General features: G+C 37.9%; 1 protein-coding gene across 3 annotated transcripts in view; it reads right to left on the bottom strand.

The window, feature by feature from the left end:
- STAU2 (staufen double-stranded RNA binding protein 2) overlaps positions 1 to 20,612 on the bottom strand; it is a 144,764-nt gene that overhangs the window by 104,157 nt on the left and 19,995 nt on the right. For all 3 annotated transcript variants that reach the window (XM_010188438.1, XM_010188440.1, XM_010188439.1), the window contains exons 5-6: positions 7,775 to 7,934; positions 2,655 to 2,762 (exon numbers count right to left, since the gene is read on the bottom strand). In XM_010188438.1, the coding sequence (XP_010186740.1) occupies positions 2,655 to 2,762; positions 7,775 to 7,934 (268 nt within the window). The remainder of the gene's footprint in view (positions 1 to 2,654; positions 2,763 to 7,774; positions 7,935 to 20,612) is intronic.

Below are 20,612 nucleotides of genomic sequence, written 5' to 3'. Positions count from 1 at the left end.
TGCTGAGAACTTGCTGAGTCTCTCAGAGTCAGCAATTTGGTCTGTTCTTGGTTCAGATTACAGAATTTCTGCCTCACTGTGATCAGACTGGGACACAAGGAACTGCATCTCCTTTTCCCAGCAGAACAATGGCAGGGGACGGAGGGGTAGAAAATTTGTCTGTTCAGGCACACTATCCCCTCACTCCTGATACTGAGAATGAAAAAAATATATTATTGAATTTACTGTTCTAAAGAAAGAACACTCCAATGTAAAGGACTGAAAATAAAATGACAATCTGAAACACCCCACTGTGTTCTAATACTGAAGCTCTTGACCTCAATTACATCTTCTAGGTTCATTCAACTCCTTACTGACAAGTTGGAAATAAAGAACAGAAAAAAACCCAGGATTTTAGCCTACTGTCAAGAAGAGAATAAGAAGCAAAATGACTGTTTTACAGCTATTGTTACAATTCCTACAGCAAGCAGTTTTGTATCCCTCCTTAGAAATTGTTCATTGAAAGTCCCACAGATGCTTTAGAGGAATTGCATTTTGACTTAAAAGTTGATGAATAAAGGTTAGCTAAAGATGCACTAGTGAGAAGTACTGAGTAAAGCTTGTTCTTTGCTAGAAATTACTGGTTTTATGTAAGTTATTAATTTAATAGATAGAAATTCCTTAAAACTCACCCTAAAGTTCTTAGGAAATTAAACTAGCACTAGTACAAGAAACAGGACAGAAAGAAGAAACCCAGGTTTTTCTGCATGCTCTGCCTATTTTCTATCCCTTGAGCGATTCTGAGGACATGTTTACATAGAACCTTACATATCTTTATGGCCGTTACTTGGTTGCATAACACAGCACTGTTGGAACATTGGCTAAAGCTTCCTCAGATGAAGAAAAGGCAGATAGTTTTATAGCTACTGCACAAAAAAAAAAGCTAGAGAAAGCTTTGATGCCTGCCTGGAATAACACAAAACCATTTGTAAATAAAATCCTATTAGAAACATCAGATCCTGGGGATTACTCATAATTGCTTAGCAGTTTTATTGAAATACAAGCCAGTACAAAGTTCAATCAAAATTCTATTTACGAATGTCACCTATACTTAGATTTAAATGCAGGAAATAACACAAAACCTGTCAGGAGAGCAAGAAACTGTCTTTTTTCAATGTTGTTAACATTCTTTGGCAAGTGACACATTAAACTTTTCCTGTACTAAGTATCTCTGCCTTCATTCTCTCCTTACCAAATGCTCTCCCTTTAATAAGCTGAAACACAGGAATGAAGTTAAGAAGACATTCAAAGCACTATCCCTCTTTTCTTTCCAGCCTCCAAGCTATTCTGTGACCCCTAACTGTTCATCTCCTTGTATTTTAGTGTATTGATTTGTATGGAATTATTCCAAATACTTTTAAATACTTACAGTAGAAAACAATGTGTGAAAATTGAAACGTTAATTATGAACTTTCTTTTCGAAACATGGGCATGTGTTTCCGTTACGTAAGAGTTACATTCTTTCCATGTAGTTGCACATGGATACACCAACACTCCCAGACACCCCAATTTTAGCCCCAAGGTTTTGCCATCTCTTAGCTTTCTAATTAGTCCATATTATATAGATCATATATATGAAGCACATACCCATTTGTTATACTGAGGAATTCCTTAGTCAAAAACAATATTCTTCATCTTTGGCTCTCTTACCTCTACCTTCTGAGAGATCTCTCAGATTTCTAAGAGGGTCCAAATAGCTCATTTGACATTGGCCAATCCATGGATATAGGTCAAACACATCAGTAAACTGCATACAGCACACTGTAAGACCTGCCACAGCATATTATTTTCTTTTTGGCATGCAAATATGTGCCTACACTTCAAAAGGAAAACGCACTGGAGAAAATAACTATCACCAGTATAGGCACTACCCACGTCCTTCATATATAAGTGGTTTAAATGTAAAACAAAAAGCAGGAAAAAAAACTTTAGAGCCACTTATATTAGCATTTTCTGCATTAAAAAAAAAAGCAGGGGGGAAAACTCCAACTTGTAAGTCTGGTGGTTCCTACCACAATAATGTTAGATTTTTACAACCAGTTTGTGTAAGGACTTTCTCATTTGAAAAATTTTCCTGTTACTATCACTCATTCTCTTAGTTCATCAATAGTACTGGAGCTATTCCAAAGATTCTTTCTTACTTAAGGTAAACAAAGATGTCAGAAGCAAGTTCATAGATAAAACCATATGAAATGAGAAAAAAGTCATGAAGGATTAAGTGGAGAGAGACACATAAAAGAATCAAACAGCATGGAAGATAACAAAAATATCTGTGGCTTTCTGAAAACAACACATCAGATGCAAAGTGTCTCAATGGGAACTTCAGTAGTGCATGAATACCTAGAGTAAAAGCAAATACTTTGGCTGACTGTTTTGAAGTTTATTACAAATCAGATTGAGTGTGGCTACTGATTCTAACCCCAGAGCACTATACAGAAGATGCTTGAAAAAAAAAATCAGTGCCTTAGATTCTGATATATTACTATTTTTTTAATTTATAATTTGCATGCATTTAAATGTCATATGCATAATATATTAATATTTTTAACTGTGTTGTGGTTTAGTGGCATATTTTTAATACCTTCTTAGCAAACAGGTAAATACATAACACATACCTCAAAGCTGACAGGTATATTTCGCTTCAAAGCAATTTCAAATACTACACTGATCTCAGACTTGTTTGCATCTTTGTCTTCTTCTGACTCTTTTCCTGTTTCTCCATTCTGAAAATGAAGAACATAATCATATTACAATTTTTAGGAGACAAGAAAACATAATACACTTCTCCCACAGTTTCTCAAAGACTTTTGATTTCTCCTGTCATGCTGTGAATCAGTTTGTACACCCACCTAGGCACTCCATTATCAGACACTCACTGACTATGAAGCAATATACAACGAACTTATGCTTCATAATAAAGGAACACATACATATTACTGTAGAAATTAATGATAGGAGGCAAAATAACTTCTATGGATTTCAATCTTACTAATGACATGGAAAATAATCATCTGGATACACCGTTCTTGTGTCAAACATGGGGATCAAACAGATTGTTTGGCCTGTTTCTCAGTGTCTCAGTGGGTACCCCTTCCAAGCAAGGAAGACCTTTTCTGTACTTGGAAAGTACAGAGTACTGTACTTTTCTCAGAAGAAATTCAGTGAATCATACCCACACTTTGACTAGGTCACCAGGTTACAGGTGTCCTCAGCAGGTCCAGCTGGTTAATGACCCCTCCATCAACTTCCCTCTGGGAGTTATGACCAGTGTGAAAAGGTAGTGACAGAGAACAGCTTGCTCAACACAGAACATTATTTATTTATCCATAGGAACCTAACAAACAGAGAAGCTACAAGATAAAACAAAAGGCACATGCAAACATTATCCTGCCTATAATTCAGCTTTGCTTTGCACTTTAGATAAGTTTTATTTTTCTCCGACAACCACCAGCATGGGGATCAATCAAAGAGTTATCGCCTTCTTGCAACCATTGCCTTTTGGTGTTTGTCCCCCAGGCCACATTGTCCTTAGTTCTCAGAGGTCTCACTTTCAGCTTCTTTCAAACTGCAAAGCCCTGAATGTTTCAAACTGGGATCTGTCAACAACCATGTAACCTTGGCCAGGCTCCTAATTTTTTTATTAGTGGAGGTAAACTTCAAAGAAACTTGGGCTGAATTAGGTGGATTCCTGCAGTGTTCCCATCTTGCATAACAAAGTCTGATCTAAATCTTCAGCCATCAGCATAACTACAAAATCCAGATACTGAAGTTATAAAATAACATTTAAAAAGCCTTAGGTTCTTCACATTAATGATTAAATTTATCAATCTTCTATCTACCATTTGTTAACTCTTAATATATTAATCTTTAAGATAATACAGGACCAAAAATGCAGCAGTCAGATACAGCATGCAGACTAGGAGCACTTTTTGTCTCAAAAAATGGTTGCAAAACTTTGAGTCTGAAAAAGCAATTTACAGCCCTGACATTGATCTGGAGCTAAATACAAACCAGAAATGTATAAAGTTTATAGAACCTGCTGAAAAAAAAAAAGTATGCAGTGCAAATCAGTAACAAGGGTAGTTAGAATGAAATTCTGTAGGACCTCTAGCTTATTTCTTATAATGAAAAGTAAATTCCCACTGAAATCAAGAATGTAGGTAATTATTTACAGGACAGACAAAGCATTGATTAGGTTCGATGAGAAAGATCAACTGAACAGAGTTCAAAGGGCAATATTTAAAAGTAAAAACATTTTAGGGATACCAAACATAGCATGGGGTACTACTATTCCATAAAAAACCTTAGTGAGAATGTTGCTCAATATTGTATTCAATTAAGTTTGTGTTTTATAAAGGACACTGATAATCTGAAAAGCTAACAAAAAGAAATACCCACAAGAATGAACTGATTAGAAAAAACAGTTTTACACTGAGACACTATGGAAACAATCAGTTCTATGAAAAGATTTATAATTACTTAAGCATAATCTGTAAATGTATATGGAGAAGAGATTTTTTTATCTTTGTTACATTCAGCAAAGATAAGAAAATACCAATTAGATAGAAAATGAAGCTAAGCTAATTTAGAAGAAATAGCTTGCAAATTATCTTTGAAATGGGGAATAATCAATCACTGGCATAATTTACACAAAATAACATAAAGACCATTGGACTGTCATCAAGCCTTTAAGTCAAGAACTTTTAGGTTTTCTGGCTATACTCTAGCTTAATCAGATATGTAGAGTCTAATGTTGAAATTATTGTTTCAAATTTCATGATTAATACAAACACAGCAGTCCAGAAATCCCTGATTGTCCCTTCTGCCCTTACAATTTCACTCCTTGTGCATTTTTTCAACAAACACAGTAAAAAACCTAACTATGAGTGGAGGATCACAGACTTCAAGACTTAGACCTTAGCACTGAGCAATGAAGTTTCAGATGTCAGTCATACGACCTCCCTATGGAAGATAAAACATGTTCAGGAGTGTCTCAAGTACTTCGGATTTAAATTTGATCCTCATTCCCCAGCTGACACTTTAATCGTAAGGCTGTTCTTAGCCTCATGTCTACAATACAGCAGAGGTGCTCTGGCAGGCACACAATAGCTCTTTCATGAAAGCAGGTTCACGTTCACCTGTAACACTGCCCTGTTCACTGATTGCTTCTTGTTTCTGCTCACTTTATGGTCTTCTACACATTTGTGCAATGAAGAATTTAGATGACAATATTCCTCCTCAATGGTTTAATATGGATTTTTAACTAAGTTAAAAAAAAAAGGAAAAAAAAGGTATCTCAAAATGAAATAATATACAGAAGCCTGCATTAAGCAAATATGGCTGTGAAGGGTCAAGAGGTAAAACCATGTCTTTACTGTGCTATATTCCATGGATCCCCCTCCAGTGAAGTTCACTGAGTTACTAATGGGATGCAGGGCTAGATCTGTACCAGCAGGTCTGTCCTCGCTCCCCTCTATGCACTCATTGGAAGACCAGTGGCAGTGACTGGGAGAGAAAAGTTCAATCGCTCATGTAATTGAGGCCAGAAAGCCTTTAATGCATACTGGCTCTGATCCACACATGACGTCTGAGGAATGGTGAATCAATCATCTTCCATGGCAGACCCAAGCAGGTTAGGCCTGCTGAAGAAAACAGAGATTTACTGAGCTAGAGCATGTTCCACGGTGAGGGCACATCCCACCACTGAGTAGCAGCCTTGTGTGCGCTTCACATGACCAGCAGCAGGGAGAAGCATGAACCTTGGTACTATGAACCCTTTAAACTCTGCTTCAACAAACCTCCAGTTCTCTGGAGAGCTACACTCAGCTCCACTGAGTGCAAATGCAGCATTTTGTGCTCCATCATGACCAAGGCATAGTGTCACTTCCAGCTTTCTCCAGCCACCTACAGCTCTAACCCAGGAAGTAAGAGATGTTTCTCCATGCCTAGCCCACAACCAGCTCATTTACCCTCAGTATGACCAGATAAGTCACAGACATATTCCTGACTGAGGACTTGATTTTTGTCTCCTACCCAGAGACACCTGCTATTGAGGTACTACAGTATCCCAAGTGGTCTTCAACTGCTGCACCAGAATCTCACAGTGCTCCCACAGGTCTTGTGAGTGCTATGTGAATGTCTCAGCTAATCTACAATATTGTCTTCCCTATTTTTCTCATAGCTAACTGTGGATTTGATTCAGTCTACATATTTAAGTTATAGGGATGAAGTGAATAATGAAGTTATTTCATTAGCTCATGAGAAAGACAACGCTACAGCATGCTACAAGAGTTTAGGAAACTCAATCTGCGATGACTACATCTTCTCAAAACCTGTGCACCCTGATGAATTCTGATGTAAATAGATACTAAATAGACCCAAGTATGCAAGAATGTTCATTAAAGTTTTTATAACTTTTGCTAGGTACATTACATATGTATATGGGCTATGAAAACTCAGTATATAAACCAGGTACATATCCATGTTAGTTATATATATTACTTACTTCTGACTACTACTTACTATCCTATGCACTTAGTGGTTTAACTTCCATTCTGATTGCTGGATATCTTGCATTCAAAGATTCTTTTGGTAAAATAGAATGTTAAACATATAATTTTCAAAAACTAAGAATATGCTGAGCTAAAAATATGTTTCAGTAATATGAAATTCCCGTTCAGGTTCATGCTAAGGATTCATTATCAACCAGTACTTTTGTCTGGAAACCAAAATAAAAAGGAAGTGAATTAACAATGAGAAAGGAAACGGGGATTCCTCCTAAGACCTTACATGTTCTTTATTTTCCTTAAAAAAAAATAAATCAGTACTAATTACAGTAAGTGATTTTGAAGATAATTTCCTGATCCAGAAAAATAATACAGCAAAACAAAAGGGTGAGTCAAACTCTCTTTGAATCAAAAGGAGGATGTGGATGAAGGGTGAGGCAGAAGGAACAAAGATTTTTTTAAAATACAGAAAAATATTACCATTCTTAAAAAGCAGCTCAAAATTACCACACAAGACACTGAAGGTAATACTAGTAATGTTTTGTACTGTGCAGAGGAGTTCAACAATCGTCATCAGACAGAGTGTACAAAATAAAAAGATTGTCTCCTCATGCATTTATTTTGGCTTACTTCACTGGGCAGTTTTATTACATTTGTCCTTTCAATTTACAAAGATTATTCTGAGAACATTTTTTCTGTTAAATATCTTTTTAAATATAACACAATGTTTTCATTTTTAAGTAGCAATAGACATCATTTGCAAACACAGCAGTGAGAAAGCTAGCTATTTTAAAATGTACTAAGTGGTTAAAAGCCTAAAACCATCAGACAGATGATAACTGGGGACAAGTCATTTCAACTGTAAAGATCACATTCATGGCACAACACACATTTAAGATTAATTATTCATTCACCATGAAGCCACTGATTAAATGAACATTTTTTCCACTTCTGGTATAATCTCAAAAAAATTTTACTTTACTTTTTTACATTATCACTGTTGACAGTCCCATTTTTAAAACACCTACTTATTCTTGTTATTTAAGTCTAGTTCCATGTTAAGTGTGCTGTTATGAAAAAACAGCACTAACAGTTTGTTAGTATTACTTTTCTAATTACTGAAGCTAATATGAAAAAACTATTAAACTAAACATTGAAAAACTAGCAATTAAGTTGTTTGATTTGGTATCGTAACATGAAGATTAAGAACAGTTTTCTGAAACACAAACCTGAGGTAATTTTTCTGGAATAGGCTCATTCTGGAGAGCCTGAAGGGCCTTCATTGCAGCATTATGTCTAGCAGCTTGACGAGTCTTTCCTTCACCAAAAAACTCACTGTTGCCAACAGTTAACTGCACATAGAAAATTTTAGGCACTGGGCAGTGATACCTAGAAAGAAGTCATGAAAAGAAAACAGCAATATAGGTTACAAATTTTAACTATCAATTCTATGTAATATAGAGCAGTAGTTAGGGATAAAACATTATCTTTTCTCACAAAGAAAGACCCAACACTCAAATACATGGGCTGTTCCTCAGCAAGGCCATCAGTAACTTTGACAGCAGCTCCTATGCACAAGCCAGCTCTTCACCCATATTTGCAGGGCTCTGCAACGAGCTCTGCTACACCTCAGGCCAACAGCCCAGCTCTGCACTCTTCTTGGTTTAATCTTGAGAAGATTAAACCCAAGGAGAACTGAAATCTCCAGCAGAAGCCATGCCTGGGAGCCAACTCCTGTTCCATGGGACCAAGGCAGATTGTGAAGTCTCTCATTTGAAACAAGCCAGCATAGCTCAGCTCTTGGGGACCACAAAAAGTCAGATGGCAGAAAGTGAGGGATCTGGACAATGTACTTCCTCCCTTCTTTTAAAGCTGAAGTATTGAAATAGTTGTAGAGGATAACAAGGACTTCTCTCCCAAAGCACAACAGAGGGTAGGGAGAGGCTCCTCTCCAACACTGAAATAGTCAAACATTTTCTGGGCACTGAAAGAAAAGAAGCAATCACCACCACATTGTTTCACATTGTTTTTCTTTTTTTTTTTTTGTTCCTATACAAAAATTTCCAAATATAATGGCAGAGTTTGTTTTTCTGAATATGTCTGAAAGACATGGAAAGAAAGATAAAGCAAAAAATTGAATGTTTTCCTATGAACTAACACAGCTGTTATTCCTCAAAGAAAGCAGTATCTTTATTCATATCATCAACTCCACATCGCTATTTTCAGTAATAAAAATAGCTAACCCAACCCATACTCCCTACCCTGAAACCTCTCACTAGCTGCAAATGAAGAAAGAGATGTAAGGCCGTTCTCGGGTTTGGGAGGTCCTGTCACAGCACTGTGACAACTACAAACACAAGCAAAAAAAAACAAAGCCTGTCTACATAAGCAATTTCTACAGAAAAGACATATTGCTCCCTACCCCCCCACACCCCACAGCCTGACTTGGGAAAAGCAATTCAGCACAGATTATTAGATCTAGTCATTGTTAAAGTTATAGTCTTTTAAGAGAATATTTCCAAAAAGTCCTCTAATTATAGTCTACATAGGTGAGGGAATTTGCTTCATACTCTTCACTCTGCAGCCTAGTCTGCCTGTGCTCCTTCCTCAAACAAAGGCTTTTCTAACACATTGGAGATTTAGTCCTGGGAAAAAACATATTCCTATCAGAAATGGTTTCTCACTTATGACAAATATCTTGTACACATTTTATGGCAATGTAGAAAAGCTCAGGATCACAAAAGCATGGGCAAAACCTAGGTCTGTCACAACAAAATGAGAATCGCTCAAAAGCACAGCAAAGTACTATATTTTCCTTCTTCCTCTTAAAGGACACTTATTAAAGCATGCTCTCTCCATTTTCATCTGTTGACACAAGTGGAGATTTTTTTTTTGTATGAAGACTTTCTGATTTTTCATTAATAATTCTAACAAATTTGTTTCAAATGTAAAACAAAATAAAAAGTTTTTCAGATAGCAGCACACTTCAAACCCAAACTAGTGTGACCAAGCACTCCAGCCTCACTGTCCAGGAACTTTGTGTCTAATTCTAAAAGTACGTTTATATGGAAAGAGTAAAACCATAATACTGGCTCCAACAAGCCTCCAGCTATAGGGCCTTGGAGGCACAAGTTAAGTTGCCTTTACAACATGCAAAAAGTGGGTATTTACTTTGCTTTCCTGTTTACAGTTTAACACAGTTCTAGGGAATTATTAAGGCCTAGAAATGCATTTGCTTACGTAACATTTTCATAAAATTATAGAATAACTCACGTTGGAAAGGCTCCTGGAGCTTATCTGGTCCAATGCAGTGCCCAAAGCAGGGTCAAGCTCTGAACTGACGCTGTCTTGTCCAGGCATTGCCCAGGCTACTGTGGATATCTCTAAGGTTGAAGATTCCACAACATTTCTGGGCAACCCATCCCAGTGTTTTGACCACTCTTTCTGGAAGAAAAGCTCCTACATGCATAATGCAACCTTAACACCATGGTGCCATTTGTTAACAAAGCAGCTGTCAAACCAAAGAAGCAGTTCAAGAATCTTAATTTCTATCCCTCTCCACCATGTCCTTTACTGCTTCTGACATACAGCATTCACCTTCTGCCTCCCTTTGCTTCTACAAGGTACAAACACAAGACACTATCAATGTGACAAAAACTTCAAAAAGAAAGTACAGTGGCTTCAGACTGAGATTTACTTCAAAAAGAATGGTAATTTTTCAAATGAAAGGGAGAATTTCACCCCTTCCCTTCACTTAATGAGTTTACCTAAAATGCTTCCTATATCAACATTTTCCTTTGGTTTATTAGTTTTATTTGGTTTGCAATATTGGTTTAGGGAATATTAAAAATAATTTAGGGAATATACAGGCAATACATGTAAATAATACCTTGAAAGAATTTAAATCTAAGAATCAGGAGCAGGCCTTTGACATTGCACATAGGTCAAACTATATTTCCAAAGTGAAAAATGTTACACTTAATTAAAATCAAGGGAAAAATAATGAAAAGCTTCATCAGTACAGTCACCATGAACTCCACTTCTTACACAGATAGCTTAAAGCTGTCTGGCCCTGGCTCCTCTACACCGCTAATGTGATTCCTCTCAAAGTCTTTCCTCTGTTTACCACAGAAACACAAAATAGTTGAGGTGGGAAGTGACCTCTGGAGATCTCATTGTCCAACTTCCCTGTTCGAAGCAGGACAGCTAGAGCAGACTGCTCAGTGTCCGTTCCCATTAGGTTTTGAGTATTTCCAAGGGTGGTTGATTCAACAATCTGTCTGGTAATCTGCTCTGATGCTTGACTACCTGCACAGTAAAAGTCTTTTCTTTTCTTATGATTAAATGGAATTTCTTGTATTCCAGTTTGTGCTACATTTTCACTGGATACCACTAAAGATCCTGGCTCCATCTTCTTAACTCATCCTCTTCATGTAGTTTATACACTTTGATAAGATCCCTCTGAGCCATCTCTGCTCCCAACTAACCACTCCCAGCTCTCTCACTCCTCAGATGAGAGGTGCTCCAGTCCCTTAATCACCTTAGTGGGCTTTTGTCAAATTTCCACTGGTATGTCCATGTCTGTTGTACTGAAGAGCCCAGAACTGGATTCATCACTCCAGACCTAGCCCCTCATGAGGGCTGAGTAGAGGGGAAGGATGATCTCCCTCAATCTGCTGACAACATGCATCTAAATGCACCACCCATCTAAACGGATGTGTTTGTTGCAAGGGCACATTATTAGCTCCTGTTTAACTTGGTGTCCACTAGGAGCCTCAGGTCCTTTTCCAAAAAGCTGTTTTCCAGCAAGCTGACCTTCATTGTGCAGTGATGTATGGGGTTACTCCTACCCAGGTGCAGGGATTTGCATTTCCCTTTGTTGAACTTCAAGAAGATACTGTCCACCCAATTCTCCTGCCTGCTGAGGTCCATCTGGACAGTAGAAGAACCCTCTGATACATCAGCTACTCCTCCCAGTTTTGTATTATCTGCAAACTTGCTGAGACTACACTCTGCCACATCATCCAGATCATTAATTAAGGTATTAAAAAGCACTGGCACCATTACTGATCACAGCTGCACTGTGACCACTTTGTGTCACTGATAAGAACCCCTTGAGCCTGGCAGTTCAGTCAGTTTTCAAATAGTCTCACTGTTCATTTATCTAGGCCATACTTCATGAGTTTGTCAATGTGGATGTTGAAAGAAGCAGTGCCAGAAGCCTTAATAAATTCCATATAAACAACATCCACTCCTCTCATCCACCAAGGTAGCAACCTCACTGTATAAGGCTATCAGATTGGTCAGGCACAATCTTACCTTCTTAAATCCATGCTGACTACTTATAGTCACCTGTCATTCTTAAAATGCTCAGAAACGGTTTTCAAGATTATTCCCTCCATCATCTCCTCAAGGATTGAAGTAAAGCTGACTGACTTATTTTCCCAGATCCTGCTTATTGTCCTTCATAAAAATAGGAGTGAAATTTGTTTTTTTCCAGTCCTCGGAAACCTCCCCAATCATAATAATTGTTTAAAGATAATCAAGAATGGCATCACTATGATATCATTTAGCTCCCTCAGAACTCATGGGTGCATCCCATCAGGCTTCATGTACCTATCTTATCTGTTTAAATGTTCCCCAATCTGATCCTCCTCCACTGAGGGTAAGTCTTACCTGCTCTAGACTTGCCCACTAATCTCAGGGACTTCTGAATGCCAGTCTTACCATTAAAGATTGAGACAAAGGCATTTTGAGTGCCTCCATATTTTCTACATCTTTGCATCAGGTCCCCTGGTCCATTCAACAATGGGTCCCTCATCTTCCTTTTGCTGCTGTAGAAGCCCATCTTGCTGCCCTTCATATCCCCTTCCATATTCAACATCAGATGGACTTCAGTCTTCCTAACCCCATACCTGCACACTTGCACAGTGTCTCTATATTCACCCTGGGTCATGTCACCTGGGTCACCAACCCTGTTTGAGTTTAGTCAGAAGTTCCTCGTTCATCCATGCAGGCTTGCTGCTGCATTTGCTTGACTACGTGTGTGATGGATGGTTAAATCATTCTTGAGCTTGGAGGAGATGAACCTTGACAAGGTGTCCTGGACTCCTCCTCTTTTCAGGACCATATTCCCTGGGATTCTTCCAAGCAGGTCGCTAAAGAGATCAAAGTCTGCTATCCTGAAGTACAGTTTGTGATCTGTGATATTTGCCTTGTTCTCTCCTCTCAAGATCCTGCCACTATCTCATGGTCACTGCACTGACCCCAGTCTTCACATCCCTGACTAGTTCTTCTTTGTTTGAAAGTGTAAGCTCCAGCAGGAGGGCCCCTCCTCACTGGTTCCTCAGTCGCCTATGTCAGAAAGTTGTCACTGAGGCACTCCAGAAACCTCCTGGATTGTTTGTGCCCTGCTGTGATGTTCCTCCAACATATACTGGGGTGGCTAAAGTCCTCCATGAGGACAAGGGTCTCTGGCCATGAACCTTCTTCCAGTCACCTGAAAAAGAAAAGACCTCATCTACTTCTTGATCATTCAGTCTGTAGGAGACACCCATCACAATATCTCCGGCATTGGTATGCCCCCCAGTCCTGACCCATCAACTATTCGCTGTCCCACCACTCATCCCCAGGCAGAGCTCCATGCATTCCCACCACTTTCTCACATAAAGGACACCCCTCTGTCCTTGCCATCTTGGCCTGTCCTTCCCTCTATGAAGACCCTGTATGGACTGACTGCAGCCTTCCATTTGTGTGAGCTGTACCACCATGCCTCTGTGATTCCAGTGATGACATAGCCCTGCAGCAGCTGTACACAGACCTCTCATTCCTCCTGTTCATTCTCTGTGCTAAGTGTGTCAGTGTTCTACAACCTCAGATAGGAATGCAATTGTACTGATTTCCCAGAAAAGGTATAAGGACTTCCCTTGTGATGCTGTTCTGTAGGGGTTTCCTTACTTGTGTCCATACACTTGGGCAATGACCCCTTCTCTCCATTACATGCAAAGAAGGAAAGCACATGAACCTTAAACCACTTTATAAACTCAGATCCCATAACAGGCTCTCTCCTTTTCCCTCCCCCCCCTCCCCACCTTTTCTTTTAAAGAGTGTTTAGGGAGCTATTTATGTGATAATATGGAAAAATGATATTCAGCCTGTGGCTCTAGAGCCTCATGCAGCTCTTTGGCATTGGCAGAATGATTAGGCTTTTACATGGTTTTGATTAAACTTTTCTTGGTCTGCTTGGCCTCAAGCAGAGTTAACAGAGCAGTGATAATATGAACATTGCCAGGAAAGTGCAAAAAAGCACCTGAAATCCTCAGAAAATTGACTAAATCTGTGAGTATATTGGCTTCTCTACAACATGGAGCACGTGAAACAGAAACAAAACATCCTGCTCTCTTCAGTGGTGAGGACAGAGACTGTATTAACAAAAGCCTTGGAACTAATCATAGTATCACAATCAGAAAGTACAGTGCAGCGATTAAACTGAGTTTTAATGTGGAGCGATTCTGCATCCTGAAGATACACACTCATGTAAGGAACAATCCCATGCAAAGTTATCATATCTGCCACTGATCATTAACAGACCTTCCCAACATACTACATTTGAGTTACTAAAAAGGAATGAAACCATTAACAATCTTGGGAACATTTATACAGAATTTGCTGATTATTATGCAATATCAGGACAGTATTTTCCTTCACAAGAAAACGCAAACATCAGTCCTGTACTCCTTAGCTCTCTGTCGCTCTGCTCAGCCACAGAACTGAAACTGTCAGGATTCCCAACAGCAATACTTCATGTATGGACTCATTAGGTTTCTGCAAGTTTTAAAACTACCTACATTTAGAAAGCATGCATCTCCCTGCATTCTACATTGCAGCTGCAAAGGCTAGGATTTTTCTCTGGAGAAAATTCTTATGTAAAAAAGATTTCCAGGTGATGGTGGCACACTCAGAACATAAACTGACAGACATAGCCAAAAGACAGAAGATTACAAGACCAGAAGAAAACAAAAGGACATGCGAAATGACACATTCATTTGGAAGAAAAAAAATGTGACAAAGGATAATAGATAATACTTTAACAACCAGTCACATACAACCTATTAAAAGAAGCTAATTTTCACCTGGCTCTTCTGGACATCTGAGATTCTTAACATAATCCCTCAAGTAAGAGGTCTTCTTATTCCCTCTAGGTTTCACAGCATCAGAAATCTACCTTTTAGCTAATGCCACTGGTATCACTTTAGAATATTCAACCTGAAAAGGGATATTTGCTCTATGACTGTGACCTTGAATGTCAAGTTTCAGCAATGAGCAAATATTTACAACTACTTATAAACCCCTAAAAATAGGGGTTCATAACAGAAATGCTGACAGACCTTTAACTAAGTTGGTGTGAGCGGGCGCCACTATAATTAAATAAATCACTAAGGTCTGTTGACAATTAGAAAACTCATTTTGGTTTGCCACAGAGACAAACAAAAATTCTGTTCATTATAATTTTACTGGAATATGATGTCATAACATGTAAGCATACTGAAACAATCTGCTGCTTTTCTAGCCAAAATATTAATTGCATACTAAGGAGCCCTTGGGGCCTCTTCCTTTTTGGCCATCAAATCCACACACACAAAGACAAATAAAGTATTAGTGCATACGTTGTGTTCATACTGCATTTCCCGCATTTCTCTGGATTCCTCAATGGCATAAATGTTTCTGATAAATATTGTTACTTTATTCTTAGAAGGGGTAAAAAAAAAAGTGCAAGCTGCAGCTTATGGAAATTTAGAAGTTTATTTAGCTTTAGCCTCCTTCTCACTGTTAAAAAGTCCAGTGAGGTTTTGTCTAAATTTTAACAGCCAATGTACTCTTCACCTACGTAAAAAAGAACAAATAAACAAAATTACTTCCCCACTACACAAGTGTTGTAGGAAGTATTACCCTATTTCTATTTCCTATGGGAAAGCGAAGAGGAACAGGAACCATTTTGGCCAAGATGAGGGTCACTAAAAGACAAGACACAACATGGTACAGGAAAGTCATTCTTCAGGTGCCAGCTCCATGCCGAAAGGGCCACTCTGCACTTCTTCCCTCTGACTCCTTGTCTGTAGCAGCTCAATGAAGCTGGCAGCCCTGTTGACACTATTCAACCAGGAAAACGCTGTAAGCTTTGTGAAGGGAAGGACAGAGAGCCACAGGCTGTGCAGAGGAGTAGGAAACAGCATTCGCTGTGAATAACTTTTTCTCTGTAACATTTCAAATTTCTCTAGGGGAGCAAGTTGCTTAGTGCAGCTGTTCCCTGGCCATGCCCTATTTTTCTAAGCAATCCATTAGCCACGTGCATCTCTTACAGATGTGAGTTATACATCTTGAAGAAGGAAACATCCAGTATAGCCACTTTTGTCTTCACACAGTCCACCTTCTGGTTCTTTCAGCAGGTCTGCAACACCATCTGGGAAGAAAGAGGCTCTCTTTTCCAAGTACCCCTTTTGAGAACTGCAGTGCATTATCCCCAAATCAGCATGGCTGTCCTCTTCTAGATATCCTCCACATCCTCCAAAAACATTCTTAATAAAAAGCGAGCAAGACAAGGCACTACGTATCACTTTTAACCAAATGCATCCATTATTAGACGGAAAGATAATTTTCTGAAATTTCTACTGAGCTGATTTATTTATATAGCTTATTACTGTTTTCCCTTTCCCTAATGTTGACCTCCTCTCAGCTACATAGACGAGATTTATAAAAACATAATCATGTATACTTGCTCCAGATTATCCTTCATTTGAAAGCTGGTTTTAAACTATAATCTGAATCTTTTAAACTTTTAAATTAATTTAATTAATTATGGATTATTCAGTATTTTTTCTCTATATAACATTTGCTAGGATCAGTCTATCAAACCAATTTTGACCTAGTTGTAGAAACCCCCTAAGCAACAGAATGTTTCACTATGTAAGAACTGTAAAGGATAACCATGTGACAGAAACATTAACAGAAAGGGATTAAAAAGCAACTGTATTTTTTTTTTAATAAAGAGAAAACATAACAAAGATGCCTCCCACTTCAGGACATAGAAACTCCAAACCTCCTCTAATTCAAATGAAAGAATGTAAGCAAATCCTGCACTAAGCAGTCAAGATATGTTTGCAGACAACTGTGTAAGTTCTCTTTATCTGTTAAGGTCTATTAGAAAACAAAATTAGCTTACTTGCTTCCAGTGCTTCTGCTGGGAGGATGATCTAGAAGCTGAGTTGATACTTGGGAATCATCTGATGTTCATCTAGCCTATACTTTCACATTTCGTTTTGTGTCAATACTATCCTTTAACTTACAGCTCATCTACTTTTCTGTTATGTTTACCCTCCAAGGAAAGCTTTCCCATTCCCCTTCAGCCTTTGTTTTGCAAGGGAACAAGTCAAGGTATTTTAGAAGTCTTCTGTATAAAAGGCAACCCACTATCCTGATAATCGTTAACAGCCTTTCCTCCTGTTCTTAAATGTAAGAGTCAAGAATGGTAGACAAAATAGCATATGAAAAGCTAACAATGTTCTGTATAACAGCGGTAATGATATATCTTCACCAGAAATATCTTGCTCAACACATCTTATAAACCACATTTGCCTCTCCTCTGGTTCAATCGCATCAGTTGTTCTTAGTTTATCTTGCAAATAATTAATAATATTAGGTAACACTCCTGGAATTTCCAACTGAATAACCCTCAGGTGACAACAGAGTAAGTACTACAAGTTCCTATGGTCATAAATCTTACACTTTACACTGGAAAGTCTAGTCTTATCCCATGTCTAATGTGTCAGTTCTCATGATCATCTAACTCTTCCTGCACATCTTGATCTTCCTGTGTAGTGATGATGCCTTCTACATCCTATGAACACTTTCCTACCTTTTTGGGCAGTCACCTTTAACAAAAATAAATAAAAAGGCTGATTCTAAAACTGGAAGAACTGCATTTAATCTTCCTCCAAGTTTGACTTTTAATACTGCTGATTCTTCTTCTTCTTCTTTGCCACCTTCCATTTCTTATACAAATCCCCACCTCCTTCAGTCTAATGAAAACAGTATCCTTATCTAATGCTATAAAACACTTAACTGAGTCCCACAAATAAAAGATTTACTTCACTCTCTTTACCTAAAAAATGAGTTAACACATAACATGCAAGTTTAACACATTAGTCAGACACAATCTACCTTCAGTATACAGTAACTTCATGCAATTTTATCTTCTTTTACTTCCATGTCTTCATTAATACTTACTCTTAAACTTCGTGCTGAGTCTGTATTTCATTAAGTTAAAGATGATTCACCTCTTTTTTTCCTTTTACTTCTTTTCCTGATCTAGAGACTATGCAGCTCCTTCAAGCAGTATTACTAACTTAATCAAAAAAATTGACTCATGTTTTCATGATCACAGTAACAAAACATTCCTGAGTAAAATAAACAGAAGGTGGGGGGATTCATTTTAACATAACATTATCTAATGTGGAATCTCCCAGGAGAATTTGTGATGAGAAAATGATAATATTGCCACATCAGTGTATCTCTCAACTCCAAGTTGCTCAATACAGATTTGACTCAAATACATATTTCAATATTTACTCTCTGAATGTACCACTATTTTGTTTACCATTTGCAGTAAATAGTACATTGACAAGTAAAAAACAGTTGCTCATCAAAAGCAATTAAAAAAAAACAACAACAGAAAGCTACAGATATTACAAGTTAAATACTTTAACAGTTACAGATTAGGCTAACAAGTGATACAGCGAACATACTAAGCCAGCTACGTAGCACCAGTTATAGAGAGATGCTTCCAAGCACAGTAAGTTCAGATCTCTGCTTCCACTTTTATTACTCTCTCTCCTTCAGTCCAAAGCCTAAAAGTCTAGAAGAAGCACTTTTCAAAGTGCCAGAAAGGTCTCGAAACCAGCCCAATGACCCTTCTTGAAAACAAAGAAAAACTAGTGCAAGAGATACAAAAAGGGGGAAAAGGCTAAGAAGCAAAAGGAAAAAACCTAGGGAAAAGAGGATTGTGAAATGAACTTTCCAGAGTACTGTACATGAGAGACTAAGGTAAAAAAAACAAAACAAAACAAAACCAAAAACAAACAAACAAACAAAACCAAGTGCAAAATAACAATCAAAATCAAGAAGAGAGCACAGAACAAAACGTTACATGCCTCTGAAGGAGAATTTTTATCTGTCAGTTGAATAACTAAGTAATAAAAATGGTCAACAAACCTCAACTTATTCTTGACTGCAGAAATAGCGTAAATAACATAAGAACATAACAAGAATAATGTCTCTGCAGTTTAAGGCATTGGAAAATGTCAAGTGGACAATACTGAAATAGAGATGAGGGCTGGCAGGAGAAAAAGATAAATACAAGGAAACAGAAAATGTTCTTTTCTGTGATATAAAAGCAAGTAAAATAAGAATAAAAAGGAAAACATAATGAAGCTGTGATGCACACTGTATACTTAGAGGTTAAAGCAGACATCCAGAAGACAAACATCTCAAACGCTTATCTACTTCAGCTCATAAAATTTCCCATGAACTGTATTACTCACTAATCTTTACAAGCATGCAGAGTGGTTACTGAGAATGCCGTCCAAATACCCATTACAGTAAAAGAACATAAACAACATTGCATATCTGACTACAATATCATTTTCTTTCTACATAAGAAACTCATGTCAAAAAAAAATCAAGTCACTTGCCAGCCTAGAGACTAAGCAAATGAGAAAATGAAGTTCCTCACTCAATTTTATCATATATTTATACTTGTAATATAATGCTAACAAAATCATCTCAGGCCTAGGACTTCATAGAAATCAATTAACCTGAAAGCTCACAGAGAAAGATGGCCCAAGAAAGCTCACAGAGTGATTCTCACCATCCAAATTAACTTAAATTAAAATAGTTAGTGTATATGGGGCTATATTCTTTTTCCACTTGTAGGACTGTAAACATACAGACATTAAATTGCATTTTGCTGAGTAAAAACATTAACCTATCATTTTAAACTTGGCAATTAAAGGATTGGAAGGAAGAACAAACTGAAAAACCACATTTAATTCTGGCTTTACAAGTCTTCTCTCAGCAGCTGAGTGCAGTTAACCAAGGATGCACACTTTCCAACCTCACTAGCTATCATCTTCGCATCTTCTGAAAATCTACTATCACAGCCAGCTACAGCTTCTGTCCAGAAGTCTTCCCATCTGTGCTGTCAGACTTGCAAAGAAATTAAATGTGAGACAGAGAGAGCTTGGACTCTTTAGTAAGGTTGGACTTACTAAAAGGTAGAAAATGTAGGAAGTGTTTATAAAATGGTGTGGAATTGTATTTTAGAAAGCAAGGACTCCAAAAAAGACTTGTAGGACAGAGGTACCAAGGACTGCCAATCATATGTGTATCTGAAATCATTATGATGACCTTTAACTTAGTAAACAAGGTCAAGGTAGAGATTTCCTTTACTGAACCAAACTAAGGCTCAGCTGCTAATGTCCACCTCCTTAAGAATTCCCGTTTCTGTTTCATTAGACTCTATTTTCTCCTCTTTTGTCATGGAAAAGTGCCTCAGAGCCAAGCCTCAAAGCAAAGTTGTTTGTTTGTTTGTTTCCAGAGACGGTTTCCCTTTTGATCACAACACTGACGGATTCAGCCCCATTTCAGTGAAAAAAAATCAGTGCCAAAGTACCGAATGCTGCAGATGCAGCTATCCTTTCTGTGACAATAACCAACTTAAACTGTCTTTCTTCTCTAAAAAGATCCTAAAAAGACAAGCAGATCTTCAGAAGAGTCTGGGAATCAGCATTTCAGAAGAGACGATAACTGTACTTTCTTTCACAGAAGGAAAGCATCTACCAAAATCACTGCTGTAGACAAGACCTGAAGAGAAACTATAACACAGTGGTTGCTGGCAAGAAGTTCAGACTCCATATATTCTACAATAAAAGAACCTTGAAAACTTTTCTGGAGAAAATAAAATACTTCCTCAATCTGTGGCAGAACTTTCAGTTCAAACGGGACAAAGACCTT

This window comes from Mesitornis unicolor, unplaced genomic scaffold, assembly GCF_000695765.1.
Source record: "Mesitornis unicolor isolate BGI_N332 unplaced genomic scaffold, ASM69576v1 scaffold30777, whole genome shotgun sequence".
Classification (NCBI taxonomy): Eukaryota; Metazoa; Chordata; class Aves; order Mesitornithiformes; family Mesitornithidae; genus Mesitornis; species Mesitornis unicolor.
Note: the sequence above shows the minus strand (reverse complement) of the source record. Positions and strands in the feature narration are given on the sequence as shown.